Genomic DNA, 22,405 nt, shown 5'->3' with positions numbered 1-22,405 from the left:
GCGCCGTTTCCTGTTTCCGACGCGGCGGCGTGTGTGGCTTCCATCACCTCGATGCCTTCGTACGCTCCTCGGTAGAAGCAACTGTTAATGGCACAAATTCACCGTCTGGGATTACGCACTGACCCCCTGCTAGTGTCTGACCAGGCCTTTTTACATGTAAATACACCTGGAACAGAGAATCGGAAGGAGGATGCCTCTCCTAACCTTGCTTTCATAAGGTTGACTCAGGCCAGTAGAACTCTCTTTTTTATATATAAAGCTCACAGACTCAGATGTGCTTGTTGCATGGATGGAAAAATGTACTTTTGCCTTTTGCGTCCTCAGTGTTATTCCCTCACATAAACAAACCCTCAAAGGTATTAAGCAAGAGGAACCCAGCTTGGGATTTCTCTATATGCAATGGGTACGTCTTCTTGCTGTGTACAGTGTTTCAATTCTGACTTTTGACTGTATCTGATATGATTTTTCATTAAAAATGTATTCACTGAAGTGTCTGAAGATTCGCTGTTTCCATCTATAACAACGGTTTACTTGAAAAGGCCCTGATGTTGCTTCAACAGGAAGTTCAACTCTGCTTGATTTATTGAACTGGGAAACGACGGACAAGAGATAACTTTTTCAGACAGAATCGATCCCGGATACATCCAGGAAGCAATCTGGCCAAACCTTAAGTGCTGTATGCTTAAATACCGAGCCAACATCAGATTAATATCTTTATTTGCCACATGTAAATGTACAGTGTACAATCACAGTGAAATGCTGCTGCCGGTTCTGTGATGTGCTCAATTACAGATAGGTTACACATACACAATTTACAAATTACACATCTATACAATATCAGATAAAAAAATAAGGTACCGTATGGATGAATTATGTACATACTATAAGTATGGATATAAATAAACAAAACCGTGGGGGCATGGGTGTATTATGTACTTGCTATAGCTATAAATAAATAATCCTGGGGGTGAGATATATTATCATCTGAATTAACATCTATAGTGATGTTATATACACTAGATACTTGGCACTGTGTATGCTGGGTATAGTGACACTGTCTACACTAGCTAGTCGTTCAGGTGCTTGATGGCCTGGGGGGAGAAGCTCTTCCTGAGTCTCTCCGTGCTCGCCATGTGTGTAGGTATCTCTTCCCTGACCGTAGCAGAGAGAACAGTCCGTTGCCTGGGTGTCTGGGGTCCTTCAGGAGGCTGTTGGCCCTGGTCTTGTAGAATAGATGTCCTCGAGGTGAGGGAGTGGCCCCTCTAAGGTTCAGCTGACCGTACCCCTCTCTGTAGGGCCTTGGATCCTGAGAGCTGTTGTTCCTGTACCAGGTGGGGATATTCCCAGTCACATGCTCTCGATCATGGATGAGTAGAAGCTCAGTTGAATCTGGTGGGACGCTCTGAATTTCCTCAGTTGTCTGAGGTGGTTCAGTCCCTGACCTGCTTTCCTCACCACACTGTCTATGTGCGTTGACCACGACAGGTCCTTAATGTGGACGCCAAGATATTTGAAACTCTCTCTACGGGGGTCCTGTTGATGATTAAGGGGGAGTAGCTCCTTTCCTGCTTCCTCCCGTCTCCTCCAACACAAAATGGGAGGCACTGTAGATCACGTGTGTGTGTGTGTGTTTGGGTTTGTTTTAACATCCCAATCACTGCCAAATACAGGTAATTGATACAATTGTAATTGATACTGTATGTCCTAGCATGTGGGCAGTGAAAGGGTATCACCTCCATAGGTTTCCTCTACACAAACAATATGAGATATCCCCCAGATGTGTGTATTATTACTGAAGAGAAATGACCCTGACCTTCCGTGGTCTCTTACCCTTTACAACAAAATAATGTTTCCAGAGAACCTCTGAATGTGTGCGACCTGGCAAGACAGTCCTCCTGCACTTCATGAAAAATGAATGTGACCACAGGTTCCTGTGTGCTGAACGCGGGAGATAGGATCTGGAGCGGTTTACAGGACGTATAAGAACGAACCAAGGTGAATTTGTGTTTTATTGGGTTTCGCACAGCATCTTTTCTTATTACAAAACATAAATACATAAACGCCCGATACGTTTTTCCTGCACCTGAAATACAGCATGTGAGTAGACATTGAAGCACTGCAGCAGCACAACACAAATTCGTGTTATTGCACATCAATTACCAATGAGATCTTTGGTTGATAGGGTCATGTGGCACAGTGCTGGCTGATTGTGTTAGATTGTGCTGTGTGAATTGTTCCGAGACGTCGTTTTAAAACCTGAGAGGTTGACAAATGTTGGAATAAGGACACGGGTGTAACAGGATCATTAAAGATATTCTTCCCTTTATGGGGGCGTCCACCTCCCCCTTCTTCCAGCGCTATCTGATGTTAGGGTTACGTGAATGTAAACAACCGTTTGGTCTAGAGGCTTGTGTGTGTGTGTGTGTGTGTGTGTGTGTGTGTGTGTGTGTGTGTGTGTGTGTGTGTGTGTGTGTAAGGGCATAGCTACAGTATACTGTAGGCCAAGCCAGGCTGGCGTTTTACTGAAAGGAGAGCGGAAGGGAAGAGAGGAGAGGGGAGGGGAGGAGAGGAGAGGAGAGGAGAGGAGAGGAGAGGAGAGGAGAGGAGAGGAGAGGAGAGGAGAGGAGAGGAGAGGAGAGGAGAGGAGAGGAGAGGAGAGGAGAGGAGAGGAGAGGAGAGGAGAGGAGAGGAGAGGAGAGGGCAGACAGGCTGGAGGTCGGGGTGGGGGTCTGGTCAGTGGAGGGGAGGAGAGGGCAGACAGGCTGGAGGTCGGGGTGGGGGTCTGGTCAGTGGAGGGGAGGAGAGGGCAGACAGGCTGGAGGTCAGGGTGGGGGTCTGGTCAGTGGAGGGGAGGAGAGGGCAGACAGGCTGGAGACCGGGGTGGGGGTCTGGTCAGTGGAGGGGAGGAGAGGGCAGACAGGCTGGAGACCGGGGTGGGGGTCTGGTCAGTGCAGGGTCTCCACCAGCCTCTGGTAGGCCTCCCTCTCCTGCGCCAGGCTGTGGTGGTCCTGGACGTAGAGCTTCCCGTTCCTGACCATGCGCCCCCGAAGATCAGCGTCCTCCAGCAGCCTCTCGGACAGGAACACGAACTCCTGACAAGAACACTCAGATCAGATACAGGCAAACATTCTACTCATATAATGTTCATCCACTTACTATTATGAGAAATAAATAATAACTAGTCTATCTATCTATCTATCTATCTATCTATCTGTCTGTCTGTCTGTCTGTCTGTCTGTCTGTCTGTCTGTCTGTCTGTCTGTCTGTCTGTCTGTCTGTCTGTCTATCTATCTATGTGTGTGTGTGTGTGTAATTTTTCTTCACATGTTCTGGCTTTCGCCCACTCATTTGTGTGTGTGTGTGTGTGTGTGTGTGTGTGTGTGGATACCTAGATGGGTATATGTTTGTGTATTATGTATTGTATTCTATGTCTGTAGAGTTTTGTTTTTGTTACATTTGTGTGTATGTGTGTGTATCTGTTTGTGTAGTATTATGTATTGAATTATTGTATGTTTATAAGTGTTTTTTTCTTCACCCCTTCATCTATCATTTCACATTGTCTTGATCAGGTTGTTGTTGTTGTCTACTTCATGTTAATTAACAAAAACAAAACATTCTACTCAACTTTTATAAAGTTTCTGAATGGAGAGCCTGTTAAAGAATTAACATCTTGATGATCGTCATGAGGTTTACCAAGTTATATATAGGGGGTTTGCTTTTCTTACTGCTAAATAGTCATTCTAAATGCACAGCATTGCTAGACATCTGTGACTAGTTCTAAATAAATGCTCAATGGCCCTTTGCAGCCTATTCCGGTAGCTGCCGCCACCTCCCGCTCTGCTTATGAGTGGGGAGAGAGAACACACACAGCGACAGGCTGCTAGTTAATGACGCCGACAGAACAGCTGCCAGGGAGAGATGGAGGAGACGAGGAGAAGTATCAAGCAATTAAAAACGGAGTAATTAAGCTATCCTTGGGCAAGGGTGAAGACGTAGTACGGCTGGTTGGGATTCTGGCAAGTCGTTTCTCTGGAGAGAGAGAAAGAGGCTTTGATAGAGCGGACCTAAAGAGCCGTCCCACAGTTGTGTTTAGCCGCCAATCTCTCCTGGAGGACACAGCCCCGTGGGCGGCCTGAGGTACAGCCACTGCCAGAGTAGCACGCGATGCCAGATGCCCTGGGCTGCGTTCAAATTCAGCTAACAGAGGCGAACGTTCGTCGTAAACATGTTTTCTCCAAACGGTCACATTTGAACGGCTTTTAATGAACGTTGCAAATAGTTCGCATAAACGCAACAATCCCCATGGGAGCACATCTCCAGTAAGCCTGGGTCCATTGTGATCCTCGTTCCGTTACTGGCGAACTACCTCTCCAGACTGGTAGCTTCTGTTAGCAAACGTTTGCGGCGAACACAAAGCTAACGGAAAATAGTTCGCAAACGTTCGCTGAATTTGAACGCACCCAGGCTTCACTCAAGCGATGGGAACATTTCTGGAAAGGCTCTTCATCTAAGAAGGCTCAAACAAGCAGTCGTATGAGCTACATTAAGTAAATCTCCTGTAATAGTTGTAGAGGTCAGGTTATGAGTGACCTGCCAGCTGAAAGGTCTGTTGGTCTTTCTGACTGTATTAAACTGGTTCAGAACATAAATCAAAGGGAGAAGGTTCTATCTGAGGCTTTGAGAACATGACACCTGCTTTGGGGTTGCACAAGGACGCTGCCTTGGTCCATTACTATTCTCACTATACATGCTGCCAGTCAGGGACATCATTAGGGAGCATGTATGTTTCCATAGTTATGCGGAGGAAACGTATGTACATCTCTGCTGAGCCAAACGATGCTGCAGCTATAAACTCTGTTACTATCTGTCTTTTAGCAATACATAAATGGATGTGCAATAATTTCTGACAGCTAAATGAGGACAGAACTGAAACCCTACTGATTGGCCCTAAAACAAAAAGAGATATGCTGTTGGAGATGTGGGGAAACGGACTCCTTGGATTAAACCAGAGGTTTAGTCTTGGCTTGGATCTAAGCTTCAAGTCCCACATTAACAAGGTGATGAAAACATAATTTTTCACCTTAGAAACATAACTGAAGTAGGCTACAAACAATTATTTATAAATAAAAACAATGCTGAAAATAGCCTTATACTGTCTAAGGTAATTGCACTGCTACCGCCTGCCTTGTGTAATTACTGCTATGATTATGATTTTGCCCTTGCTTACTGATGCATTTCTTCTAAAACGTTGTATTTCACATTAATTTATCTTATTTTTATTGGGTTTTATCGTCCATCTTATTGTCCCTGTTTTTATGTTCATTTTATGACTATTTTTATGCAAGGCACTCTGAACAGGCAATTTCATTGTTGTAAAGCACTTTGAGCTGCATTATATGAAAGGTGCTATACAAATAAAGTGCTTTTTTATTTATCAGAAGTTAATAGTTAATAGAGCGATAGAGAAAGTAATAAAGAAAGCCTTGACTGAGACAGTTGTAATTGAAGCCCATCAGAGGTCAAAGGTCAGGGTTTAGCGGCCCCTGGTCCTGGCGGCCATCTGTGAGAGCCCCCCCCCCTCTGGGCTCAGCCTGGCTAAACTCGCCGGCCCTCTACTGGACCGACTGCGTGGTCTTTTTGGCATCACACCTCTCTAAGCATTCGGTTCAACCGGCCTCCCAAGAGCTTTATTTCTGCACTTGCCTCACTGCTGACGGGAATTACATCGCTGTGCAGTTCAGCGGACAGGCTGTCATCAGTCTGCTCCCTATGGACCGGCCGTGCTCACTGAACCCCACACCCCTCTAGACCGTGCTCACTGAACCCCACACCCCTCTAGACACAATCTTACTTCCTCCACCTTGGACGACATTAGATGAATAACATTGAGTTGTCATTTCGGCTAATGTTGCACATTTGGATATTCCCAATGGACACAACAAAAGGGTAATCTTGATGATGGTGAGACTGAGGTTCTGACACAGTGGTCTTCTCTTGATTAAAAGACTGAGGCTCTGACACAGTGGTCTTCGGTACCTCAGGAGAGGAGAACAACAGACTGTCTGTCCTCGGTACCTCAGAAGAGGAGAACAACAGACCGTCTGTCCTCGGTACCTCAGAAGAGGTGAACAACAGACCGTCTGTCCTCGGTACCTCAGAAGAGGTGAACAACAGACCGTCTGTCCTCGGTACCTCAGGAGAGGAGAACAACAGACCGTCTGTCCTCGGTACCTCAGGGGAGGAGAACAACAGACCGTCTGTCCTCGGTACCTCAGAAGAGGAGAACAACAGACCGTCTGTCCTCGGTACCTCAGGAGAGGAGAACAACAGACCGTCTGTCCTCGGTACCTCAGGAGAGGAGAACAACAGACCGTCTGTCCTCGGTACCTCAGGAGAGGAGAACAACAGACCGTCTGTCCTCGGTACCTCAGAAGAGGAGAACAACAGACCGTCTGTCCTCGGTACCTCAGGAGAGGAGAACAACAGACCGTCTGTCCTCGGTACCTCAGGAGAGGAGAACAACAGACCGTCTGTCCTCGGTACCTCAGGAGAGGAGAACAACAGACCGTCTCTCCTCGGTACCTCAGAAGAGGAGAACAACAGACGTCTGTCCTCGGTACCTCAGGGGAGGAGAACAACAGACCGTCTGTCCTCGGTACCTCAGGGGAGGAGAACAACAGACCGTCTGTCCTCGGTACCTCAGAAGAGGAGAACAACAGACCGTCTGTCCTCGGTACCTCAGGAGAGGAGAACAACAGACCGTCTGTCCTCGGTACCTCAGAAGAGGAGAACAACAGACGTCTGTCCTCGGTACCTCAGAAGAGGAGAACAACAGACCGTCTCTCCGCGGTACCTCAGGGGAGGAGAACAACAGACCGTCTGTCCTCGGTACCTCAGGAGAGGAGAACAACAGACCGTCTCTCCGCGGTACCTCAGGAGAGGAGAACAACAGACCGTCTGTCCGCGGTACCTCAGAAGAGGAGAACAACAGACTGTCTGTCCTCGGTACCTCAGGGGAGGAGAACAACAGACCGTCTGTCCTCGGTACCTCAGGGGAGGAGAACAACAGACGTCTGTCCTCGGTACCTCAGGGGAGGAGAACAACAGACCGTCTGTCCTCGGTACCTCAGGGGAGGAGAACAACAGACCGTCTGTCCTCGGTACCTCAGGGGAGGAGAACAACAGACCGTCTGTCCTCGGTACCTCAGGAGAGGAGAACAACAGACCGTTTGTCCTCGGTACCTCAGAAGAGGAGAACAACAGACCGTCTGTCCTCGGTACCTCAGGAGAGGAGAACAACAGACGTCTGTCCTCGGTACCTCAGGGGAGGAGAACAACAGACCGTTGACCTCATGCTGCACCACGGCTGCGTTCCCGGGGATGTTCCTGGCCAGGACAGGCACCCCCAGATCCATGGCCTGCAACACACACACACACACACACACACAAACACATACACACACACACACACACACACGTAATGTAAGCCATATCGTATTTGCTTGTACAGACCTACTACCTCTTTGGCAGGATGTAGAACATTCTCACATTGTAATCAGTGTTCAAGCCTCCTGTGGATTGTCTTAATCTACAGTGTTTAAAACACACGTCTGGTAACATAACTGCAGCCTTGCTCGGTGAGAGGAATGGATAGTAGACGAGTCATTTGTTCTTGTAATTGCTCTTTAAGTGGTCAGATAATACTATAGTACAAGCACAAGAGGTGAAGACACAAATATTTATGCCTCCGAGGAGCTTTGCGTGACATGATATACTACATAAAATAGTTTAAATAGTTTAAATAATACATACATTTGATTTCCGGGCAGTGATTACTGTATGTCTGTGTGAATTTTTGTGACACTGTTGCTATTCTTGATACAGACATTGTTGAGACAGACCCATACGACCCCGCAAACATGTTCCCGTTCACCTCTAAGATGGCGGCCGACATGCCCTCTGAGACGGAGCTGTTGACCACGGCGAAGGACCTCCTCATGGCCGCGTGGAGCTCCTCCTGGCTCCTCTCCTGGGCCAGGAAGACCCCCGCTGACCTGGAGGAACACAGCAGCAGAGGAACCACATCGGAGGCTAAGCAGGAGTGACGGGTGCGGGGAGCTGGCCCTGTTCCCTCCCGAAAAACTCCTGTTCCCTCCCGAAAAACTCCTGTTCCCTCCCGAAAAACTCCTGTTCCCTCCAGAAAAACTCCTGTTCCCTCCCGAAAAACTCCTGTTCCCTCCCGAAAAACTCCTGTTCCCTCCGGAAAAACTCCTGTTCCCTCCCGAAAAACTCCTGTTCCCTCCAGAAAAACTCCTGTTCAACTCCTGTTCCCTCCCAAAAAACTCCTGTTCTCTCCCGAAAAACTCCTGTTCTCTCCCGAAAAACTCCTGTTCCCTCCCGAAAAACTCCCGTTCCCTCCCGAAAAACTCCCGTTCCCTCCCGAAAAACTCCCGTTCCCTCCCGAAAAACTCCCGTTCTCTCCCGAAAAACTCCTGTTCCCTCCAGAAAAACTCCTGTTCCCTCCCGAAAAACTCCTGTTCCCTCCCGAAAAACTCCTGTTCCCTCCCGAAAAACTCCTGTTCCCTCCCGAAAAACTCCTGTTCCCTCCCGAAAAACTCCTGTTCCCTCCCGAAAAACTCCTGTTCTCTCCCAAAAAACTCCTGTTTCCTCCCAAAAAACTCCTGTTCCCTCCCGAAAAACTCCTGTTCCCTCCCGAAAAACTCCTGTTCCCTCCCGAAAAACTCCTGTTCCCTCCAGAAAAACTCCCGTTCCCTCCAGAAAAACTCCCGTTCCCTCCCGAAAAACTCCCGTTCCCTCCAGAAAAACTCCTGTTCCCTCCCCAAAAACTCCTGTTCCCTCCCCAAAAACTCCTGTTCCCTCCCCAAAAACTCCTGTTCCCTCCCCAAAAACTCCTGTTCCCTCCCGAACAACTCCTGTTCCCTCCTGAAAAACTCCTGTTCTCTCCCGAAAAACTCCTGTTCCCTCCCGAAAACCTCCTGTTCCCTCCAGAAAAACTCCTGTTCCCTGAGCATACATGGGCTCTGAGGATGAGAGAGTCCTGACAAATCTAGCGCAGCCTTACATTTGCATCCTGCTAATACAGCAGACAGAAGAAGTGTGTTCATGCTCTCTCGTCCAACGTGGGATAAACAGACAGCTTCTCACAGGAGAAAAGCATCTATTTGGCAGAACCAAGACTTGGGGAACGGCTTTACCTGTTAGTTACTGCCTCTACTTCTGCAGTAAGCACCGGATCAATCTGACAGGAAAAAACAGAAAAAAAACATCTTAGTTTGAGATCAAATAACTGGTGTGTACTGTGTAAAATGTGTCACTTTCTTAACATTGTTTCAGATATCCGTCCATGAAATAATGCCAGCGATGGCTGAATCGGGACCATAGGATAAAACCATCATAGGGCGTATTTTCTAACACGGCCAAAACATTCTCTGCAAAATCCCGTATTTTGAGAGATTGGGGTCAGGGTGGGGCGGGCGCCCAATCTGATTAATTGTGATGTGGGATTTGCATGCATTAGCCTGCTTCACTTAAAGGTCCTAGCAAAGCAATTTAGGTCAAAGACGCTGCCAAGCAAGCTGTTCCTTTCTTTTCTTTTGTTTTCATGCTTAGTGCTTTTTCTAAATCGTAATGTGATGTTCTATGCATGTGTATAAATACAAAAATATCTGACTAGGGAACGCTGAACATCAAGAGAGTAATCTAGGATTCATGTACAGAAATACTGCCAAAGCAGAAGAGAGAGAATATGTGATTATCATCCATCTGTGCTATTTTAATAGCAATCATGCCTATATGATCTATTACTCAATGTAATACAGTACACACACGCGCACACACACACACACACACACACACACATGAATGTAAGACTGAACTAATCTCACAATTCAATTCCAGGACACTAGATAATAACAACTTACAGTAATTATTACAGTAATTAACGATGAGATACAGAAATGCTGTACAAGCATTTCAGAGAAGGGAATTGCCCGAATGGAAAAAGGCTACTGTACCATCTAAAGCACTTTCCTGGCTATAAAGTTACTCTCCTAAATTATGATTATCAATAACAATCCACTGAATCACTAGAGTAGTTGATTCAGCAAGGGAGAGGCAGGTATGGTGTTGTTGCTTTGATATCTTGAAAGATCAAGCAAAACACCACAACACCGCTGTGACAGATTTGATGTGGGTCGACATGAAACACTGACGGATCTGCTTTGCTTTCAGCGAATCTCGTTCTCAGATGAGAAATCAAAGCACAGCGTAGCACATGTAAAACAGCAGCAGACAGTGGGCGCCCCAGGTCAACTCTACTCAACATGCCTTTGAACAACTCCAAAACAGAACATACTCTACCTTTGTCAAGAAAGGTATCCGCTGTCTTAGAGACGCATGGCCAACAAAAAGTAACACAAAGTCGGAGTAAAGTTAGGTAGACAACACATTGTCTTTAGTCTGCAGTGCCTTGTTCAGGATCAATATTTGAATTTGAAACAGTTCGATAAATTCAGTGGAGAGGCTAGGACAACCTCTCGTCTCTACAATAGCGGTTGTATACATTTTTTATTTTTTTTTAAACCAAATTATCGGGGCGGCTATGGCTCAGGAGGTAGAGCGGGTCGTCCAATAACCGCAGGGTCGGCAGTTCGATTCCCGGCTCCTCCTGTCCATATGTCGACGTGTCCTTGAGCAAGACACTGAACCCTAAATTGCTCCCAAAGAGCAGGATAGCACCTTGCATGGCAGCTGCCGCCATTGGTGTGTGACTGTGTGTGATTGGGCGAATGCGAGGCCAGTGTGAAGCGCTTTCATTAAGGTAGAAAGGTGCCATATAAGTGCAGGCCGTTGCGTTTCTGAACTTCAAGTGGAATGACAGCGACCGTTCATAGAGCTCTTATAGAATGGTGCTGCTATAATCATCTCCCTTCCCATCCTTCCTATAGACATAATAATAATTATAATAATAATAATAATAAAGGTTATTTATAGTGCACTTTACATTCTGAGAAATCTCAAAGACGGCCTCTGTGTGAGTGTCAGAGATTCAGAGCTGGCACACATCTTTCCTAGACCCTGGGGCACAGAGCTGACCTCTGACCCCGGGACGGAACCTCCACCCATTGGCTGTAATCTGACCCGGCAGGTGTCCTGGTGCTCCTGCGGCGGCCGCTCTGCGCCACACTGAGCTGGCGGGCGGGCGTCGCCGTGGGAACGGCCCGCTCGCCTCCGCTGGCGAGCAGCTCCGCACGCCGCCAGTTACTCCCGCACGCCGCCCGCTAACGCCGTCAACTCTGCTACATCCAATTAGATTCACCCTGGACCCGCGCTACCCCGGTGCTGCCGACGACACACGGCGCGCTAGGCAGGCGGGCACACGAGGTCGACCTCACCGCCGCACGACCGCTCGCATCCCGTCGCGACCTCTCACCTTCGGTCCGATGACGATGAGCAGCGCCAGGGGGTTCGTGCTGTGCCATTCTGAAAGAGAAACCGTCGTCAGCGATGTCATCCACGCCTGAGGACATCTACCCGCCTCGACGGAAAAAAAGTCGGCGGTTGTTGTGATTATCTGTGACGGTCCCGGCGGCCGCGTTGAGACGCCGTACCTTTAAATCAGACCTCATACCTGAGAAGGCCTCCAGCAAGTAGAGCGGGTCCTTCACTCGTCTCAGGCCGCAGATCAGCAGGAACACGCACAGCTCCTCCGCGTCCCCCGCGCTCACCCCTGGGGACAGACGGACAAACAGGACACCCACCGGGACACCACAACACCGTATAATGAACACGGGGAAGTACATCGGGAGATAATGGAAGCAATTCATCACCCAAGGTCATGGAGAAAACAAGACAGCAGTGACTAATGCTCTCACATAATTATTAAGGGGAAAACACAGCGCGAGCGAGTGGTCTGTTTAAAAACACCGGGGGAGACACTTGTGAGACGTCCAAACAAAACAAGTAAAGACCCCCCCCCCCTATTTGATAGAAGTACACCAAATATATGCCTGGGAGTGGATCCCTGGGTCTTAATTAAAATTGATTGACTCAATATCACATCATATCAGTGGTTTCATTAATCTGGCCTTAAATGAGACACACGCAAACCTAATCTGCTCTTCTTCCAGATCGCCCAACGTTCATGCTCTTTGCCCAGATTGTTGGGCAGACTGGTTGGTGGGGGTACCCTCTGCCAGCTACCTACCGTTCCAGGCCTGGCCTGCCAAGCCACCGTGACCCCTGACCCCGACAACACAGACCTGAAGCCGCAACGGTCTGACTCACGAGCCTGTCAGCAGCCTGTGACCTCAGGCGGGCGTCACCGGCTGACGTAGGGAAGCAGGGGTCAGGGGTCAAGCTGCTCTTTGTCGTTTCAGGGATTGTGAGGTCGACACAGGGTCAGGATGTCATGGCTGGCTCACAGACTTTTGCCATGCAAAAAGAAAATTAGGCCTAGGCTTGTTCTCTGTAAAGCGCATTGTGTTGCCTCTGGGTATGAAATGCGCTCTACAAATAAAGCTTTGATTGATTGATTGATTGAGGCCGCTTACAAGTGGAAGTAAATTGTCATCAGATAGCAACTGTACTCTTCAAAAACAACCTGGTAAGTATAGGAGTGTGTCGTCGCAGGGATAGAAGTCCAAGCTGAGGCTACTTTCCGCTCCTGCTGTCCAGCATGGGGGGCTTAAGGATGACTTACTGACTTACTTGAAGGGTCATACGGCCCACATGCCCCTCTGGGTTAATACTGATCCTATTGGCCCCACTTCCACATGGTGCTCCCCTAAACCGGCAAACAGTGAGCGACACATACTGCATACTCAGGGAGTATACGAAGTCATTTGAAGTTGACGTAAACCATCTTGAGTGGATTAGTTGGACTGTGCATGAGAGGCCTACTTTAGAATTGAAGTGATTCTGACACCAACAAGTAATCCGATGCTTTTTGATATATTGAGAAACAACAGCGAAGTCAAACAGTAAATCCTCTTGTGCTCTCTGAGGTGATTCTGTTAGTCAGTCAGGCAGAGTGGACAGGGAGGATATCATTATCTTGTGTTTCACCCAAACCAACCACACTAATTCCCTAATTTATCAGTCATATTCATTGGCCAATGATAACAATATTGTTTTGAAGATGGATGCTATGCATTCCTAAACAACCCTATACAGCACAAATACAGAAACACATGCGTGGAGACGCACGTGAAAAAAACAAACAAACAACAACAACAACAAACAAGCGAGAGACAGAAAAACAAACAAACAGCAGAGACAGACGGCATTGCAGCGAGTCTTAGTGCGCGTGGAGCCCGACTGAAATCCCCTCCTGGTGGCTCGGAGGGCGAGAGGGGGAGGGGCCTGATCACAGGGCTAACGCCGCTACGCTAATGCTATTACCGAGCGTCTTCACAGGTCAGAACAGAAACGTTTGTGTCGGTCACGACCCCAGCTCCTAGTGGACAGGGATGAGAGCGCATGGCAGGGATGTGATGAGAACGAGGGACAGGGATGAGAACACAGGACAGGGATGGGATGAGAACGAGGGACAGGGATGAGAGTGCAGGACAGGGATGAGAACACAGGACAGGGATGGGATGAGAACGAGGGACAGGGATGAGAACACAGGACAGGGATGGGATGAGAACGAGGGACAGGGATGAGAGTGCAGGACAGGGATGAGAGCGCAGGACAGGGATGAGGACGCATGACAGGGATGAGAGCGCAGGACAGGGATGAGAACACAGGACAGGGATGGGATGAGAACGAGGGACAGGGATGAGAACACAGGACAAGGATGAGAGCGCAGGACAGGGATGAGAACACAGGACAGGGATGGGATGAGGACGCATGACAGGGATGAGAGCGCAGGACAGGGATGAGAGTGCAGGACAGGGATGAGAGCACAGCTTTGAGAGCGCATCCTAATAAAAACGCGTGTATCTTTACTGTACCGTGTCGACACACAGAGTGAGACGAGGTCAGCACGCGTCTGGATTTTGGATCACAAAGCTTTATTTAGACGTCAGGAAGGACACGGCGCTGTGGAAGCAGTGCAGCCGTGAGAGGGATTGAATTACGGTAGTTTGTGCATCAGGGGGGTGGGATGGGGGGGTGGATCCTTGTTCCTTTATTTACATTCTCCATCCCCAAACTGTCCTTGGGGAAAATCAACAATCTGGTCCCCTTTAAGTGACTCTCTGGCAGCTTGGAAGGGCCTGGTGAAATGGCCGGTGACGCGATAGAGAAATAACAGGCCTGCGTTCGATTTGTCCTGAGCCGAACCAGCCCTTAGATCTAAATAGACATGGATAGATTGAGGCTTTAATGATCCCCGATCTAACGATGACGATAGCTGTCGGTTAGGGTGAACAGTCACTCGCTACTTCAAATCTAGAGACAGGGGAAGAAAGGGAGGGAGCTGTGAAAACGTACTCACAAACATTTGGAAATCAAATAAAGAATCGTCTCAAAGACTTGAACGCTATTAATCTTCCTTAGGAATTGGATTGGACAAGACGTCTGTTGTGCCAAAAGCAAATGTTTGTTTTTCGCCAGTTCCCGCTGTAATCAGGTGTAAAAAAAGAAGAAGAAGAAAGAAACCCTTTTGTTCCCCTGCCTTTGATCTTGAGGGACACGTGTGTAGCACCTTGTCATTTCTGTGTGTGTGTGTATTTCTGTGTGTATTTCTGTGTGTGTGTGTATTCCGTGGATGCTGTCATTACGTCAGCAGACACACACCGAGCACAGAGGCTAAGATGAAGCTTCTGAAACACCGAGCTTCCAAGCATCATCTCAACAGAATTTAGCTCAAACTGACATTTCCAGTAAAATAATCTGTCAACACGTTCTATACAAAATTACTAATTTCCAGTTGACCTGAACAAGAAAAAAGGAAAATAAGTAAGTAAAAAAAAAAAAAGTAAGTAAAAAAAATAAAACATTATAACTGAATACCTTTTGACACAAGAAAGGCCGAGATAATAGCCTATGGTTTTGGTTCTAACTCTTAAATGGTAAATAAAGGATCTTGGTGCTACGGGTGTTCCCTCTGGACAGCCCCATCTACCTTCTGCTCCACCTTGGAGCACCCAGCCCCCCGAAGGACCATCAGGAGAGGACACGACACCTAGCCCACACGAAGAAGAAGCAGAAGAAGTAGAAGAGGAGGAAGAAGAGGAAGAAGAAGAAGAAGAAGAGGAAGAAGCCCTGAACCTGTGTACTCTCCCATCCCACCCACAGTGCACAGCAGGGGGCACACACACCCACACACACACACACACACACACACACACACACTCTACGAGGTGCCTTTGATGGTGGAGTGACAGACTCTGGATCCTGACGCTGTGTTCCCTGGCCTCAGAGGTTTGATGACAACCAAACTACACACACATCTTCAATCAGCCTGCTGGAATGAAACCACACGCACTCACGCACGCACACACGCACACACACACACGCACGCACGTACGCGCACACACATCTACAGTACAATCAGGCTGCTGGAATGACTGAAACCACACGCACTCACGCACACACGCACACACACACACAGACACACAAACACACACACACGCACGTACGCGCACACACATCTACAGTACAATAAGCCTGCTGGAATGCCTGAAACCACACACGCATTCACGCACACACACACACACACACACACACACACACACACACACACACACACACACACACACACATCTACAGTACAATCAGCCTGCTGGAATGCCTGAAACCACACACGCATTCACACACACACCCCCACACACACACACCCCCCCCACACACACACACATACATCTTCAATCAGGCTGCTGGAATGCCTGAAACCACACACGCACACAGGCATGCACGCACACACACACTCACACGCGCGCACACACACACATTCACGTGCACACACACGCACGCACACACACACACACACACACATCTTCAATCAGGTTGCTGGAATTTCTTGCCTCTGTCAAGTTTTAGAGAGAAGGTCTCTCTCATACCCGGGGTGCAGCTCTTTAAGTTCACTGTCTCCAAGCCCCACCCACACACACACACACACACACACACACACACACACACACACACACACACACACACACACACACACACACACACACACACACACACACACACACGAACACAAGAGAAAGATCTGACCAGGAGAGGGAGAACAGATAGGTCAGAAGTGTCCCCCACTCTTTAGACTGATCCTCTTTCTTCTTCTGTTTTTATTTCATGTTGAGACTAAGGTTGTTCATTGTTGTCCTTGTCACATGCTGTTTCTGTTTTGTCAGTGTTGTACATCGGATTGTCCTGTTTGTGTTGTGTTGTGTATTTGTGTGGGACACCCCTCGTAAACGAGATGTTACATCTCAAGGGGTTTATCCCACATTCATAAAAAGTTTCATATAAATGCTTAATTTGAAGGAAACAAAATACAACCAAATGAAAACAAGATAAAGATCTGACCAGGAGAGGGGGAACAGATGGGTAAGAAAGTGTCCCCCACTGTGAGTGTGTGTGTGTGTGTGTGTGTGTGTGTGTGTGTGTGTGTGTGTGTGTGTGTGTGTGTGTGTGTGTGTGTGTGTGTGAGAAGAAGACAAGGAGGAGACCAGTGTTGACAGGAAGGCTACGGGATTGATCTCTTTTATAGACACTGGCGGCATCGATTCGATTCTGCTAGCTCGTTTTACTGCGTCTGAGAAGAGTGAGAAACGGATATAGCCCATAATAAATTATTCTGGGAACGGATATTGGGCCACAGCGTGTCAGGGTTCAATAAGAAGGAAATAGAACAACGTGGAGCAACGGCATCAAACATCAATTTGTTTGTTTTAGTAAAAAGAAAAACGCTGCTACTTCATGTTGAAGGGCCCCTTATAGATGATGTGTAACGTTCAACTACCTATCAATACACATTCAGCAACCATAACTATCCATTAACCTGAACCATAACCAGTTGTTGTAATCATTCGAGTTGCAGTTGATATAATAATAGTTAATAGTTGTTGGCCATTTATAGGCCACCGATAGGGCCCCTCAGAATAAAGAGCAACGCCAAAAAAGAGAAAATTCTATTCAATTCAATGACCTTTATTTAAACTCGAAGGACACTGAGGTTGCCCTCGTTTACAGTGACGACGAGTATATAGAAAAAGAAAGAGCGTTACAAAAGACGGTTAATTAATTATAGGCAACAATTTGACACGCCCCTCCTCCCGAATCGGCAATTAGCAGTGGCTTTATTAAACTTGTCGAAAAACACAATAGTCTATTCCGTGTTCACTGAGTGAGGAAGGGAGTGTTGGCAATCAGTATTACCGGCACCAGAACTATAGTGACAAATGGACTGGTGCCAGGAAGCTATTCATCAACTGGTGTTGGACCCAGAATCCCACAATGCACGTCCACCTCAGAGTGGAGACTGTGCGTGGGGGAAGCCACTGAGTGATGACACGCATTTAGTGTGGTGGTCGGACAGCAGCTAGAAGAGAAGGAAGAAGCCGCTAGAAGAGAAGGAAGAGGAGAAATGGAGAGCGCAAGACTGAACGCGGGCTGGGAGGAGCCAGGGGGAGATGGGAGGAGCCAGGGGGAGATGGGAGGAGCCAGGGGGAGATTGGAGGAGCCAGGGGGAGATGGGGGGCGGGGGGGGGGGCGGTTAGTGTAAATGAAAAATCTTACTTGGTTTAGTTTAGATTTCACAGAACACGCCGAGTGGTCGGTCAAGCTGGTTTCAAACAAAGACAATAGTTTATTCTATGTTACGATTTGCAAATTCGGACTCGAGCACAGGAAGTGAATCCGGGCTGAGTGAGTCACTGGGGAGGAAGGCGATAGTTTATAACGTGAAAAAGGAAGTGACAGTTTCAGGATGAAGAGGACAGGGAAGTGATGTCACACAGGAAGAATTTGTAGTTTTAACAGACTGATTCTAGAGGAACGAACTACAAAGTTAGAACAACAGTCAAGTAGGAAAACAAAACACAGTGGTGAGACTTGAATTTCATTCACATTAGAGAGAGGAGGGGGACAGTACAGATCACGGGAAAAACACAGTCATCTCTAAACTGTCTGGACGTTTGGGGTTTAAAATGAGAGAGTGTGACAGGCCCCGCTACAACAGTACCTGAGCTCTGCAGGAAGTCCCTCCAGCAGAAGCCATCGGCCACCTCTGTTTTGATTCCTTTCTCATAAAAGAGGAGAGAAAGAGAGAGAGAGAGGGAGAGAGAGAATGTAAGGGAGGATGCGGCCATGTTTAGGTATTTGCCCTATCCATGATCTAAACATGGCAGGTCTCCTCATGCGTCTCTATACAGTTACATTACAGCAAGTCTGCGGTAAGGTCAGTTCAAATCTTCGTCGATTAATTATGAATACTAACGTTCCTGGCTTTCTCAATGTCATATTTCATCATATTTTCTTTCTCTGTACAAAAAAAAGCAACACTCTACATCATTATTCAGATATTTTGAGGTACTGTATAGAAAAGCTACCGTTGCATAGCATCCAATATTATACTGTATATTAGCCAGGACTTCCTGTTCGACACACAAACTGGGTGTAAATCAAGTACAGCAGCTCCAGCCCCCTTGATGGCTAAAGACTCAATTAGCACTGCAGCTTCATGGATCATTTGTACTGCCGTGCGTTATTGGAGGGAAGTTCTTACTCAGGGATGCACAGTTAATGAATGGACAGTGAATATGTCTTCCTCTACAGCTTACCTTGGGGCTGGACGTACATTTTGCTGCTCTGGGGAAGCTAGGGAAATGAAAACAAAGCAAGTGTCAAGTACATTATAGCGCAGGATACATCAGGAAACCCTGTTCAATGTTGCATATCAAACTGTGCAACCTTACACAGTGCATTATATTACATTTGGTGGTGACCAGATTGAATTTTTTGGCAGCTACTGTACTGTATGCACAATCAAAACACATTGTCAAGATTTTCTCTTATTAAACTTGGGGCGAATTGGGTCACAGCGACCCAGAGAAGGGGGACAGAGTCTAAATCAGAACTGATGGAAATGAAATGGACTGGATGTTATCACAGAGACAGGCTAGATCCACCCGCCAATGTGTGCTTTCTGTCTCAATAAAAAACCTGCACCACCATCTCCCTCTGCTTGCACCGTCAGAGCTAACTGATCAAGATAAAGTGTTGCATTCGCCTCTCTCTACACCCCAGGGGTGGCATCTAATCTGAAAATAAAACATGGTAATATTGTTTTAATGCCACTGTATCATGAGACAGGGGAAATGGTATTGTGTCTTCAGCAGTAAAACCCTTGTTTAATTTATGGAGGCAGTTAGCTCCATGCTGTCTCTTGCTGCTCTGTAAATTGGAAGTGGGAAGAATGTCCCTCTTCAAGGACCTCAAGAGTTGTTGTGCTTTTTTAAGGAGGCATGTTACTGTAAGCCACTGCAACAGACACGGGTATTATACCAAATATTATATCGAAAGTGCCTGACATTCTGTGAGAATCCTTTCACGGTGTGAAATGTCATCTTTGATCACCACCATTACTACTTGTCTAAACTTGATTGCCTTCATCTCTAAACAAGCCATGCGAGTAGTAAGAATACAGTAAGAATAGGAATGAAAACAGTTGAAAAATCATACCAAAAAAACTTCTGCCTCTTCTTTCATTTTGTTAGTAAATGCAACAGCAAACCTGATCCGAAAACAAAATAAATTCCAATTACTAGAGATGGTGTTATCGGCATCCATGCAGTAATTATGAATATATTTTCAGCAATGACATGAAGGATGCCATCCATTCCATACAAGACATTATTTTATAATAAATAAATAAATAATAATAAAAAATACACATTTGACAACGGGTCAATCTGTTGGCATATGACAGTAACTCCACAAAAACCTCACCTCCATGTGGATACGGTATGGGTGAGGGTGGAAAAGCTGATTATGGTTTGAGAAGAGAGGATCTCAGGATGAACAAGTATACGACGAATACAAAAGGGAATGTTGAAAAAGACACTGGTGTGATTTTTCTTTATTGTGAAACGGCCCAACAAGCTATTGGGTGACTGAATTCTATGATCAAGGTTTGTGTGAAGACAGTGTAACAGGGAGGGCTCTGACTACGATGTCTGAAGATATGAAACTCAGATGACACTGGCGCTCCCGAGAGGCAATTACCCCTTTAGACTCACTGGATAGGAGTCTTGCTGACAGTAAAATCAAACAACACCCTTCATCTTGAAGACACAAAAGACTGAAAGAAAGTATATGGACCCAGATATGAATGATATCAGGAATGGCAGCGAGAAAACTGAACAAGCAGCACAGCTGAGGTCAGCTTCCCTGTTGAGATGGTTCAAACTCACTTTGTTTCGTGCCGGTAATCCCGACCCTAAGGTCTCCTAGTGGTACTTCATAGTAATCCCCTCTTCCCTTTCTCACACCTCTCTGTGCTTGGTATTCCTGGGGAACCTCCTCTTAACTTCACTATGAATCTACAGGACTAGTATATGGTAGTGCAGTAGGAACACTTCATGATGGACATTTTGATTAGACATTCATAAGACTGTTCTCACAAACTAATTCACTTTAGTTCAACTCTCGCTCTGGTGAAGTGCAAGGGGGAGCTTTGAAGTGTAAAGCAAATGCAGATAGTTTCTTTGATCTTATGACCCATAGTTCTCTTATAGTTCAAAAAATATATACATCTACTGAGTTATGTATAAGTCACCTGGCTTTCAGCAGCACCTGCTCCATAACCACGCGCTTGTGCTCAACTTTCACATCTTCATTTATGTCTGTTCCTCCAAAGATGACTCCGTAGGGCACGTGGGTGTCTGATCAAACGAGCACAGGCACAACGACACCTCTTCACTTTCAATAAATGCGGGGTACTTCTTGTAAGACTCATACTGAATATGTGGTCAGGTTCAGTGGAGGGTAGCCTGCTTAAATTTAAAGAGGGAGTCATTTTCACCTAGGAGAAGCCTGCCTCCTTTGAACAAGTGTATAGCAAGGGCCCCCTGGAAAGGTGGCCTCTGGTCTATAAGGGACGCCACCTCGGCCGAGGACACGAAGTCTGCTACATCTCGAAGCTCACAGGTGTGACCTGCAGATTCAATATGTGCTCTGAAATCACACAACACACGGTTAAGAAAGCCATGACGCGTCCATGCAGAGCACCTGTGACTGCCTTTTGTGTATCAGCCATCAAGACATGTTTGTTTGTTTGTTATGGTGCGTTCGTTTATAACTGGGAGGTGGCAAATTGCGACTTGCTACTAGGAATGATTAAATAAAACACAGCATGAACTCGCACTTCCTCGTCACAAATTCGGATGTTTCTCAGCCCCCAGTTGCTCGAATGCACTAGATATAACTAGATAACTGTGATATAATGGTATATAGATATAACTAGGTAACTGTGATATAATGGTATATAGATATAACTAGGTAACTGTGATATAATGGTATATAGATATAACTAGGTAACTGTGATATAATGGTATATAGATATAACTAGGTAACTGTGATATAATGGTATATAGATATAACTAGGTAACTGTGATATAATGGTATATAGATATAACTAGGTAACTGTGATATAATGGTATATAGATATAACTAGGTAACTGTGATATAATGGTATATAGATATAACTAGGTAACTGTGACATAATGGTATATAGATATAACTAGGTAACTGTGATATAATGGTATATAGATATAACTAGGTAACTGTGATATAATGGTATATAGATATAACTAGGTAACTGTGATATAATGGTATATAGATATAACTAGGTAACTGTGATATAATGGTATATAGCTCGAATGCACACAGGTCGGAGGTGGTATTTTCCCACTTGCGACTTGCCACCTCCGACCACAAACGAACGCACCATTATTCAATTACTACTCAGCTACTTCCTAATCCACATTAACGTTACCTTATTCGCTCAGCTGTGGTGCAGTTCCCAGTCTTTGGACTGAGGCACGCTAGGAATAGCAGTTTCATATCGACACCATGAGTATAAAACACTTAACGAGGATTTCCAATCGCTAATTGCGATAAAAGTGCAAACTGCACATGTAACTCAAGTGCTGTAGTCTCGTGCCTGGTGTTGTGTCGTTTCATCAACTCGAACGTTACAAAGTAGCGTCACTACGTCAGAGTGTCTCCGTCGACCAATGACTGACACAATGTAACCGTTCTAGCCAATGGCTGTGTGTGAAAATAATACGGTGGGCGGGACATACATACAATTGCGAGCGTAAACACTAGCTTCAGAAACTGCTCAAAATCACAGAGTTGTATGACGTGTGGATTGACTGCGCCCTGTCAGGACGTGTAGATGATGGGTTGCAGCTCTGGGGAGCGGGTGTAC

General features: G+C 46.5%; 1 protein-coding gene across 1 annotated transcript; it reads right to left on the bottom strand.

Moving 5' to 3' along the window:
* Window positions 1–2,835: 2,835 nt before the first annotated feature.
* glt1d1 (glycosyltransferase 1 domain containing 1) lies at window positions 2,836–22,035 on the bottom strand (the record flags this gene model as incomplete). Its single annotated transcript, XM_084440246.1, has 12 exons — window positions 2,836–3,092; window positions 7,320–7,418; window positions 7,934–8,054; window positions 9,216–9,259; window positions 11,453–11,502; window positions 11,651–11,749; window positions 18,155–18,211; window positions 18,753–18,789; window positions 19,654–19,705; window positions 20,750–20,855; window positions 20,996–21,147; window positions 21,968–22,035. 12 exons carry the CDS (start codon window positions 22,033–22,035, stop codon window positions 2,946–2,948), a joined length of 1,032 nt encoding a protein of 343 aa, XP_084296372.1. The 3' UTR covers window positions 2,836–2,945.
* Between the last annotated feature and the right edge of the window lie 370 nt (window positions 22,036–22,405).

The sequence above is a fragment of the Borostomias antarcticus genome (genome assembly GCF_949987555.1).
Source record: "Borostomias antarcticus genome assembly, chromosome: 6".
Taxonomy (NCBI): Eukaryota; Metazoa; Chordata; class Actinopteri; order Stomiiformes; family Stomiidae; genus Borostomias; species Borostomias antarcticus.
This window is presented reverse-complemented; position numbering and strand designations above follow the sequence as displayed.